This window comes from Bombus vancouverensis, chromosome 12 (genome assembly GCF_051014615.1).
Source record: "Bombus vancouverensis nearcticus chromosome 12, iyBomVanc1_principal, whole genome shotgun sequence".
Classification (NCBI taxonomy): Eukaryota; Metazoa; Arthropoda; class Insecta; order Hymenoptera; family Apidae; genus Bombus; species Bombus vancouverensis.
The window spans coordinates 6,203,920-6,216,554 of NC_134922.1; the positions used below are offsets into that span (position 1 = coordinate 6,203,920).

The 12,635-nt window shown below is 33.4% G+C and overlaps 1 protein-coding gene across 9 annotated transcripts in view; it reads left to right on the forward strand.

Annotated features, from left to right (window-relative positions):
- Positions 1–12,635, forward strand: part of Liprin-gamma (liprin protein kazrin) — a 140,197-nt gene that overhangs the window by 68,510 nt on the left and 59,052 nt on the right. For 8 of the 9 annotated variants that reach the window (XM_076623415.1, XM_076623414.1, XM_076623417.1 and 5 more), the window contains one exon: positions 9,160–9,308. The exons of the other annotated variant lie outside the window; for it this stretch is intronic. In XM_076623415.1, coding sequence (XP_076479530.1) covers positions 9,215–9,308 — 94 coding nt within the window. In that variant the 5' untranslated portion in view covers positions 9,160–9,214. The remainder of the gene's footprint in view (positions 1–9,159; positions 9,309–12,635) is intronic. 9 annotated transcript variants of the gene reach the window in all.

Consider the following 12,635-nt stretch of genomic DNA (forward strand, 5'->3'; position numbering starts at 1 on the left):
AATTGGCATTCGTTGCAGTAGCAATACGTTCAATCTCGCAAAAGGAATTCGCGATCAAACGTTTGTTTCGTGCGCGGTTAAAGAGATTGATCTTTCACAAATCATTTATACAAACGTTTGAACATTTCCGATGTTTGATTTTTCGCTATAGAGGATGTTAGAAAATTATTTGTATTCTGCGTTGAACGACCATAATCCGAAAAATCTCAAACCGAAAGGTCAGAAAATCTGAACATCCTAGTTTTAGAGATGTCGACATAAAAGAACCACAAATCTGATATTCTTATATTTGCAAATTTGTAAATCTATAATAGAAATCACAAATTTAAAGTCGAAGATCTAAAATTGTCCTTCCTGGTTATTCCTATATGCGAATAAACCAAATAATCAATAAAATTGTATAAGTATTCTTCCATTGTAATACAAAATCTGTATTCCTACTGTCGTCTTAACAACGTTTCCTCGGTATTTCTCGAAGCAAACATTTTTTCTTTTGCATGCCAATTATGATGATTCAATAGCGTCGAGTTGTCAAAGAAACAGGTGTCGGATGCATCCGAATAGGCGTGGAAGGGACAAACGTAGGAAAAGTTGAGAAAATAAGCGAGAACGAAAGCGCCGTTTTAACCATCGCCGGTAAAACGAGAAGCTCTTTTATTTCTTCTGCTTTCTCCTTAATTAGCGAGCTACCCAGCCGCTAATTATTACGTTACGTTTGCATTAGGCGGCATCCACGACCTGACTCTCTTACACGTTTCACGTTTCATCCAAATTCGTTCTTTACTTCCTTTTCTTTCTTTTTACCAAATTTTCTTCTCTTTTTCATCGTGCTTCCGCTTTGACAGAAATAAAAGCGGAGGCACAAAGACGAAAAGTTGTTCAAAACGCAAAGAAAACCCTTTGAAAGGATCGCTGTAGTTCTTGTTTTTTACGACACATCGTCGGTATAAAGGGTTAGACAATATAAATTTGAAGTAAAAAATTGAAGAAGTAAAATATTTATTAGCTAAAAACGATTTGAGGATTTATTTAACATAATCGGTAAAGACAGAAAAATATTGGTGGAATATTGGTGGAGAGTGGTGGAATATTGGTGGAGAGTGGTGGAATATTGCAATTGCAATAAAAATGAATAATAGTTGTATTAAAATAATAATTACGTTCTCTGGAAAAAATGATTTACGGTGAATCTTTTATCAAGATTTATTATTGAAAGATTATCAAACTTCAAATAGAGAACAAATTTAATTTTATCTCCATGGATTTATTAAAATTTCACAATGTATTAGCAACGATGATGAAGAACGATTCGAAAACTCCGCGTTACCATTTATTATTAGATTTACGTAATCATACAATAAATTCAAAAAATATTCCTCATTTTCCATTTTTATTAACAGTTCATTAATCTTCTGCGATTTATTGCGGAAGGAAAGTATCGCATTGTCATGATTTTTAATTAAAGTAGCTACTTCGTTTCGCTTTGTTCGTCAAAGATATTTCATTTTTATAGTCAAATCGTCGAAAAGTATTATCGAAACCATATTTTCATTTTTTTATGTAATTCCTTTTTTATATAATAAGGGAATTTCAGAATACAATTTCTTTGTCTGCAAGACCTGCGATACTTAAATGCCTAATAAAATTACCATGATTCTTAATATGGCGTTTAACTATTAAAGTAAGCAACTACACGTGAAACCGCGAAGAACGAGAAATGCGTTACGGGAGTAAGAAGCTTCTTTCTGTTTATTTAAATGAAACTTCACGCCCGCGAGATTACACGAACGGTCTACAGCTGTGATAATTAAGCAGAATCTCATGAATATTAAAGAGACAGCGTACGCATGTGCACTTACTATGTATGGAGTAGGCGACGATATTCATTGAACAGAGACAAGGAGCAAAGTTTTCAATTAACCAACTTTTATCTCGAGTTATTGCTTATCAAACTTGCTGCTGTCTGTAAAACTCGTATTTTCCTTCGCATAAATTAACTGTGAAAATATTCCAAGAGTAACGATCACGCATCTCTGCATATTGTATATGCTGTATTTCACCGCATTTTTTAAAACACGAGATATGAAAATTGTGTACCGCATCGGAGGAGGGTCACTGAATCGAATGAATAAAATTTGCAAAACAAATAGTGAAACGTGCCATCACTTTTGTAGGAAAAAAAATTCTCAGTTAAATTAGAAGTATCTTTTTTCTACAGTTTTCTAAAGTTTACTATTTTTAATTGGAAAATTTAACAGAAACTTTTATTTCATTACTAGTTCGTCTGTAGATTTATCGTTATTTATTACGAAGTCTGATATTGGAAGCCTTTTAAATTAAAGGATTTACTTTGATAGTTGATATAATGTCGATGCAATTGAATTTTCAATAACCCTTTTCGAGTATGCGGACTTGTAATTCAGGCCAAACTCAAACCCATGTGTTGCGACGGCAATAAGTTGAATAATAGAAAGGGCTTCTCCGGAAAGCGTAGTAAAAAGATTGTACGGAGAGCTTTATTTGTAGAAGCACGACCTATTTCCAAGAACTTAGAAGAGAATATATAGGCCGTTAATTAATTGTTAAAGGTGTGCTAGGATTAAATTTGAGAATTGGGGCATTTCCTAAGTTTCGAAGAGTTTTATTTCTTTGCATTGAGCTTCTCTGTGGAACATTCTACAATTCTACAACAATTCTACAACATGAAAATAATTAACCTAGATGTTCAAAAGAGTTGAACGATTTCATTCTCAGACCTCTAAATCAATGATCCTTCATTAATGATATTTCTATCTGCGAAGATACCACGAATGGTGCTGTTTTTTTTTAAAGGAAGAGGAAAATTTGCGCGATGAAATAGTTTGCAAGTCCTTAATTGCGTGTATTAATACTGATGAACAACTTATCTGAAGTATCCGAATTGATAGAAGCGAGAACACGTGAAAATTTACACGATACACGAGAGAAACACGATAGTCTACAAGTTTTGAATCGTATCTATTAATTTCAATTTTTAATTCAACTCTGCTCGAGTGCTGTAAACAACTAATTTGAAAGCTGGAAAATCTGGATACTCCTGTACGCATAAAACATCAACTTTTCCAAGGCGTCATGAATAATAATTTTTAGCTTCCATCTGCTACAAGCTTGCGTAGTATCTATTAAAAACACGATAGATCATATCTATCAATTACAATTTAACTTTCTCAAGTAGAGCAATTATTTTCGAAGAGAATAAAATTTACATGGCGTATAAAGAAATGTTGACAACTCCTTGATCGTATTAATTCTAATTTAACTTTCCTCAAGGTTTCACCGACCTAGATATCACCTTCGTCGCGAAACCTTAGTGTAAATCATGCTCTAGTCGATCTCTATTAAGAAAAAAGAACCTATTTCCATTAATGAGATTCGCGCGAATAAAAAATCCGAACGTATCGATGGGTTCGGTTAGCGAAGATATTTTTCTAGCTAGAAATCTTTCGTGTCACTAGAAATTCTGGAACGCTCTTTCCTTTAGCTTTATTCGCCGATCGATGCTTCTTTTCTAAGAGGATGTGTGCTCCATTGAGCAATGCCGTGCAATGGCTCTGCGGAGGCTCGTAAATACAAATTACATCGGCATTATCCACCCTATTCTAAGATAGCAGGAATCTGCACTGAGATATTGCCGCATAGATTTCGGAATTAATGTGCCAGTAATATCTGCAATCTGTCCTTATCCTAATACTTCAGAACCTTCGGGAAAATATTCGCGTTCCCTTAAGTACAGTGATAAATCTGCGTATGCAGAAATGATAATATAGTGAAGCTACGTTTTGCAGGAATTTTGGATGTAAAGCTGGATTTGGTTAGTTCGGAGTGTCGTTTGTGGAGCGTAGAATGTTATCTGAGAAAATTAGGAATGTGGCCAAAAATTTCATTCTATATTTTTTATCTATGTTTTTGTAAGAAAAGATATGCGTATAAAATATTGGGTACATAAAATATGTAAAAATATAGAATATGCAAATATGTATACAATATGTAAAGTATAGGTATATGTAAAATATATGAGAGATAACATTTCTTGGCCAATTTTATCATAGATAGTGAAGAGATACTGAAAGAGAAATAAAATTCGATATTTGTCCGCGATTCGTAAGTTTCTATAGATATTAATTTAATTTTATTTACTTAATTTCTTGATTTCTTTTAATTCTTTCCTTCAACGTTGATTTACAATTGATCGTTCGAAACTTACTTTTTTAAGCAACACTAATTTATAATTTACAAAGAATAATTATTAATCGTCGATTTTTCATCTTTACTGGCAACCAAATGTGAGATCAGAAACCTCGTTAATTTTCTTTGGATAATCTACTCTCCGCACGAATATCCCTGTAAATTGACAGTGTAGCAAGTTTACACTTGGAATCCCTTGGCAACGAGGTACAAGCGAACTGGTGAAGCCAAACCACGAAATTTACGTTTCGCGAGGACGCGCCTCTGTTTCAAGAATTATCATCCATTCTGAAACTTCTGACAGAAGAAGGATCCACCATAGCAACTTGCATTCCAACGGTGAAAAAGGAAATGGTGGAAGAACAAGCTTGCCAGAATATACGCGTCAGCTTTCCGCTGTTCGCGCAAAAATGGAATTTCCTAATGAGATTTTTCTTCCTCCAGTTCTCAGCATCATTTATATCGTCCTCGCGAATCGAATTTACATTTACCTCGAACTTTGAATTAAACGAGTGCAGAAAATTTCGTCCGTTAATTTCTATTAGTCGAAACAGTCGTGGAAAATCCAGTTTCACAGTGAAATATGGAATGAATCATTAGGAGAAGCTTCTACGGATTTGAAAAACAGAGTGATTCTATGATTAATTTGTGAAGATGGTTTTAATTCGATTTCAACGGATTTCATTTTGTGGATCTAATTGGAAACTTACGAACTCCGGAAATTTATATACATTAAATTAGTTGCGTTATTTAGAACTTTGTGTACCTTAAAAAAAAAGGAAAAAGAAGGAAACAGAGATAAAAGAAAAAGAATTTAGTTTGAAAACTTCCAAACTATATAGTAGCACTTCAAATTCATAACATCTATAGACTAAGGTAGTTTCGTTTAAGGGATTTTGGATCTTTAAAATATATTTTAATAATGACAATTTTAATTAGGAAGTTTTCGGCTTTTGAGATATATAAACTAGCGTCTCTTAAATTTTCACTGATTTTTCAATGAAATTTTTTGAACGTATTTACTAAAACGGAATTACTCTTTTATAAAATGAAATTGCTTGTTTTCTTTTATTGGCGAAAATAAATGTTTATTTTATTTTAATGTTTGTATGCAATTTCGAAAGGAAAGAAAATCGCTGTTTTGCCGTGGCTTCAGCTGCGATCCTGTAAATGAAACTGTCATCTGCCGAACGCTCCCTCCGTTTGACAAAAGGGATCGGCAAACCAGTATATGTCCATTTCGGAATTGAACTCCAGGGGGTCGTGCATTAGAAATTGCCACGGCTCGGAATAAACGTGACAACTCCAGCTGTTTCTCTATAATAAACGAAATTACTCGCTCATTTTGCATCCAGTCTGTTTGATCTAATGTTTGTTTCTTAATTTATTCTAATTCTGGCTTATCTCTAGCTTCGCAGAATTGTTCTTAAACTCTTCTCGTTTACGTCTTTTAATTTGTTTAATTAATTCATTTCGATCTTCCAATCTGTGTGTGTAATTATTCTCTTTTAATCGCAATGTGATTGCAGCAGTTTCGTAGTATGAAACTTTTATAGTAACTAAAGATTCTAGTTGAGCATAGCTTAACTTGAGAACTTCTTTCTGTACCATTATCTCATTCAATTGTTTTAATGTGTATCTAACAATAAGGAATTATTATGTTCGTAGTAATAAACAGTTATTTTCCAAATTTGATACTTTATAACTTGTGTGTAAATTTGAAATAATTTCAATTAAAAATTAGTACTCACCTTTTTTATATTCTATTTGCAGCAAAATGAAAATTCGCAGCTCTATTGGCATTGTAATAGTGTCAACCAAATCCACCGTAGTTAAAGAATTAATTGGCAAAGCCAAATTAACTTGTGTCACCTGGATTATAAATATTTTAAGCGATTAAATTATTGATATGTTTATTTCCAAACATAAAATCGAACGGAATAGATTATTTCGAAGAGTACAAAAATATATTCGTATCACTTGGATTATCAATATTTTGAACGATCAAATCATTAATTTATTTCTCTTCGAATAGAAAATCGAAGGCAATCTATTGTTTCTATTGTTATGAAATTATAGATATCTTAATAATACACTTGACCATTGGCTCATGATTTCTTTCTCGATTTTCCACTTCATTTATTTTGTTTATTTATTATTTATTTATTTTCCATACTCCTTTGTATATTACAAATCTTTCTTATGATCAAAAGCATTTATTTATCTATTTATTAATTTTCCATTTTGCTTTGTATTGGCAAGAAGCCACCATAGACCCATAGATACCGTGTCTCCCTTATGACTAAAGTCACTAACAGTAAGGCGCGTAAATCAACGAGCAAACTTGGTTGAACGCAACGAGGATTTATCGAACGTGTCCTTTTCCCTGTGTAATGATAAATTATGACGATCGAATATCGAGTTCCATCGAGGGGGAACGATGTGTATGTACATACACAGTACCCTTAATAATACGAGGGACCGTAAGCCTCGAATTTTTAGGGGATGTTTATCCTGCCATCGCTGTAGATATCCGTTGTCAAAGCTCGCGCTCTAAGGGTTACGTCTGGACGATAAACTAGAATTGTGAAGCTTAAAGCAAGAGTTTATCAACCTTTCAACGTAACTCTAAATACTAATAAGTCTTGCGTGTTATTAATTCACATGGTTTCTGCATGATTCAAAATATATAATAGTAGAGAAGTTTATATGAATAATTACATATTAATAGAATAACAATTACAATATTAATGCAATACCAAAAGAGCGATATAATATTTGCAAATGGGAGTGTACAATTTATAAAGTATTTTAAATGAAATCTATATAAAATTTAATTCGTGTAGTCTTTGCGAAAATAATTGCAGAAGTTTTTGCTTTCTAGGATCGTTTCACAAAAATATACCACTTGCAGACACTCTATAAATCTTTGTTCTCTCCGCGAGAAATATAACTACAGCTTTCACTTGTTTATTTTCCCATAGAAATGTTTTATATCACAGAGATTCACGCTCCATAAATCGTCTTCCATTTTCTTGAATCAGATTCACCTCGAAAGAGAAAATCAACTATACTCGATAACAGGAGTGAGAATCATAGTGGTGTAAGTTCATTCCTATTCCTCGTGAAATAGTAGTCTGTGTTTATTGTTACAAAAAATCCATTATATTTTTCCAAATCATTTATCCAGGAAGCAAAGAAGGGGATAGAGTTCAATAGAGTGTAAATAAGAACACAGGCTAAAGCTACACTGATGTATGTCTAAGGAAATTTGCTAGTATAGTATGGTTTAGGATTAGAACAGAACCAAGGAAAAAGTATTGAAGGTGTAAAATAAGTTTTAGGAAAATAACTACCTACATAGATCTGTAAGTTTAAACATAAACGTACAATAGACATTTGGTCTAGCTTATGATAAATATTATTATTACTATATTATATTTTTCCAAATCACAAACGTGTCAAACGCAGAGTAAAATTACAACTTAATTAATTATGAATCTAAAGGAATAATACGTTTGAAGATTAAAATGGATAATTATAAATCCAGAACTTGAAAATCTTGACCTACATCACTACGATTTTTAGCCTGCCATTTTCTGCAACCTCCACTCATATTTTTATCGTTAAAAGAATTTAGTATCAAGATTTTTAGCACCGTTCTACCTTTTTCCTTTCTAAAATCGGTGCTCGCAATTTAATCATGTTCAAACAATCGTTAACGTCATCGTTAGATCTCCCAGAACAGCCTTCCATTGGACACAGCATTAAAATGCTCGCGAAGATTATAAAGATTTAGTAATTAAACAGAGTAGACTTAATGCTATGTTATCCAGGCCTCGTAAAGAGAGAACCTTGAATGCAATGTTGTACGGGATTTCACCCTTTGTTGCTTTTAATCTTTGACGTACCACCGGCAGTTCTTCGTTGTAATCTCTACTCCGTAATCAGATAATCTACATTTAATTAAAGGGAAACTCTTGATTGAAGAACAGCAATTAACTAGGGACATTGTGCGAATATCTATAGTGATGTAATATGACGCATTGTTACGTAGCCAAGGTGATATATTCCGGGGCAATAGGAAAATTGCAAAACATTACTGCAGCGGAAATAATAGTGTACGTTGGAGAAAATGTGTGAAAACCAGATATGTAGATCGTTCGGAGTTTTCTTTTTTATTATCTGTTGGAATCTTGGTGATAAGTGGAAATGGTGAAATCGCAGGGAACATTGTATTCTCATCGTTATGAAACGAATCAAGATGGTGAAATGGAGTACATGATGTAATATTTTTTTGTAATAATGAGCAGTGACATAAATTCCGTTAATTTTCTGTAACACCGTGTTACGGGACTTGCAGGTTTTACGTGCTTCTGTATCTAGATACATTAAACTTTATTCACCATTGTGGTACAATATTTCAATAGCGTAACATTAGACACATCAGTACCGATTGAATTGACGATTTATTCGTATCTATTATTATTTTTATATATACATATTTTATTAAGTATAAATTATATAATATATTATATATTATATATAAAAAATAGAAATAAAATGAAATAAAGATAAGAAATATATAGCAAATATTTGATATAACAAATATTATAGTATAGTAAGTTTTTAATTATTAAACGTATAGCAAATTCAATTTTAAGCATAAGAAGTACTTTTAATATCTCAAAATCCAAGCTCGTGAAGTATCTTTTATTTCCTCAAATCCAACTTTTATAACAGAAAAGAAGATCGTCCATACAATTGAAACCCAATAATAAGGGAGAATTATTTTACGGTAGAAAATCGTTTCAATCGTTTAATTAGGGGGTGAAAAGTGATTGCAGGAACGTCAAACGGAGATTCGTATCAAAGCTCTCGCACCATGACCGCGGATTCTTTAAACAAAGATGTTGAGTGTCACGTGAATTTCAGATGGTCCCTTTATTCATCCTGGGAACACAAGCTCCGTGAAGGACCACTCAGAAAAATGAGCGCAGCCGTAGAAAACGGCGTGGAGACCTCGAAACCGCGCGGCGTTTTCTCGAGGGCATTCGCTAAACGGGCGCAGCCCTTCGAGGAAGGTGAGTCTTGCAGGAAAAAAAAGTGGTATATGGATTACCATGGTGCACATGGGGCTTTCTTGGTGATTGGTCGTTGCTATTTCATAAAGCACAATATCGTAGAGGATGCAGCTGAAACTGACTTTGAAAGAAGTCTCTAATCTTCTAATAAATTGCTTTTAGAAAGGGAGTGAGTAGCTGGAGCGGGTGAAAGGTTTAAGAAAAATCGTAGAAAATAGCATTTTTAATAGAAAGATGCTTTAATATACGATAACACTTTACAACTTGATCGGTATCTCCGATCTTTTTCAAACTTCAATATATTGAAAAGTGCTTCTTAAAGAGGTAAAATATCATTTTGAGAAGTGTCGCAGAAAATGAGAAACACTTTTTAATTTGTATTAAAACTAAACCTTAACCTTGTTTAAAACTAACTAATTTTTGTTCAAATGTTTAACAAAAATTCCTGTTGCTTGTTCTTGTTTGTTGAGCGTGAGTCGGACATAAAAATTTGAGTACTGCAGTAAGGTTGATGGTAGATCTCACAGCTATAAATCGTAATTGAAGGTATTACAGCGAAGTTTCAGAGATCTTAGAACTCTGAAAATAAATTAAAGTTGTATAGATGTTTCCATGTAATCTGTATTTAGTGCTTTTCTTTATTTATGTTTTTTACGGATATTGCCACTTTTTATTCCTTAAACCTTGGCAAAAAGTTTTCGATGAGATGTAACAACGCTGATCTAGTCGATAGTAATTATATATTGCCAATAAAAGTGCTATTTATAAAATTACCTTTAACTTTTTATCATATTCTTTCAGTGAAGTTTATTTTCGCTATACTAGCTCAGACAAGTTTATTTTTATTACAATAGACTAACTTTATTATTTTTTTTAATACGCACTATGGTATTTTATATTTCGAAACATTCTTCATCTTTATACAAGTAGAAGTATAAAATTATTACTAATTAAAAGCTACTCAATTATTACTAACTGAAGATTAGTGAAACTCTCAGTGAAATTACAACAATATTTATGATACCATTTACATTAGGTCGTCCGAAAAATTTCTTTCGTTTTATAGGGAAATAATGGATGCATAACATTTTCCGTTTTATATTATTTTATCGAATTACGTATGATCCATTTTGTTCTATCAAAATAAAGATCACAACGTTCGACAGATTAGGTTTCATGTTTGTATAATGATGCGTCGTTGTAAAAGACGTGTCTGTAAAAGATAGACACTTTCCGGACAACCTAATCGCAATAAAAGGGTTAATCTCCTGTCTGCAAAAATAGTACGAATCTGCACGCGAAGTTAAATAAAAGCTGGCTATTTTGTCGAGTATATCTCGACGTATCGAATAGGTTTCATTTTCGAGGAAAGATCGTAAAGAATATTCCTCCGGTCTGTGCGGAGGCGCATAATATCAAGCTATCCCATATATCAGGCTAACCCCTTCGCGGTTCCCTGCTGGTCTCATAGCGACCTCGTGCTGGAAGCGCACTTAACGTGCTTGCGTGTTTGCACGTAGACCTATATACCAGCTGGGAGGGTCGCCTACGTCTACGTAAGCCCTTTATGTGCCTTAATGCACATACCTGACCGTAACCCGATGCGTGTACTTGCCTGTCTTAACTCTCTGCAAACGTAAAACCATCTCCTCCAAAGGAATACGAAAAGATATTAAGGCGGACAATCAAACGGATACCACGATTTTTAAACATCTTTCACTCTCTAACGAACGAAAACGCAGAATTTAATGTGAATATCGGACGGAATAGAAGGGAAATATTACTAAAACGAATCGGAACGATTAATTGGTACTTTTCCAGAAATTTTTTAAATTTACAATTTTTCTTTCGTGCAGGTTTTATATCATAATCGTTGATGAGTTCTTACTTATTAAAAAGTCTACTAAAATCTTATTTAAACTGGCCAATTAAACGTTCAAGGTATTTTAGACATTTTTCTATCTGCCATTTTTACCTCAATTCTCAGAGACTTCACTTCTCTTCGATAGAGCAATGCTTAAAAATACTGGAACTTTTGAACTGACCGCTTTTTTATTTTCAATAATATAACGCCGATCATATGTTAGCTTTATCTACAAAACTTCACGTTCGTAACGAACCGTCTACGTACTTCAAATTTTATCTCGATACTTTCTAATAAATGAGAATTTGATGGGATATAAATCGAGTATCGAATTGAACGAGCGATTGGAAAAGAGAGAGAGAGAGAGAGGAGTTTCGAGAGCTCGCTACATTGACGTTTATGAGAGTTCGATAGGTGTACTAATGCATCGATATCCACCAAAACAGTACAGTGCTCCGAATTGTGGAAAATGTCATCGAATTTCGATGTTTTCCGTCAATTACACATTACCCCAATCGTCCCTGATAATCTTCCACTGTATTACGTAGTATAACGCGCAATGAACATTGTTGATAATAGCTGAATAATGTGAAGAAAATTTCATACAATATGACATTTTATTTCGCAATATCATATCCATCGGATGATGATATTTTTAAAACACAAACTCTAAAAAATTTCGTTGGATTTTAAACAATTTTCTATGAGAAATTTTATTCTTAAAATTTTCTAACGTAATAAATTTTATGCACAACTTATTGCACATTTTGAATTCTCTGTACGAAATTTGTTCCTGTATATCCTTAAATCCGGACGACGTGACGACAATATTAATGTTTGAAATGTAGAATTTTCTACGAACATCTTGCTGCAAATTCTGAATTTTTCACGCGAGGTTTTCATCCCTAACGCTTTTCCCTTAATATGTTCACGTTCAGGCGACGACAATATTAGTAATATTTACAACATGAAATTTTCTAGAAATCTTTCTGTAAATCCTAGAATTAGAGAATAATTCTCTGCGGTTCTCTATGCGGGGAAATTCTCGATACAAATTCTCTACAAATCGTATTACAACGCTCAGTCCACCGTAACATTTGTGATCAAGTCAATGATCGAATAAATTACGATTAAATACCGAAATAAAAGATTCACGATGAATTAATAAACGGTTGATTTTCATCTGTTAACTAGCCGGAGCAACTTATTTACACGGCAAAGATTGTTGGTAACTTCGTTAGTCGGGTAATTGCCGGTGTTCGCTTTCGGCCATGGTGTAATTGCTCGAATTTGAAAACTAATTAAACGAGAATGTTTAAAGGTTCGTTACGTGGGGCGCAACGAAACGGATTTCTTATCTCGTCGCTTAATTACTCGCTGCGTACAACTTCTTGATGAAAGGATGTAACACTTGGTCGAAGGTGTGAGCAGAATAAACTTAACGCAATTACCCCATGAATTAT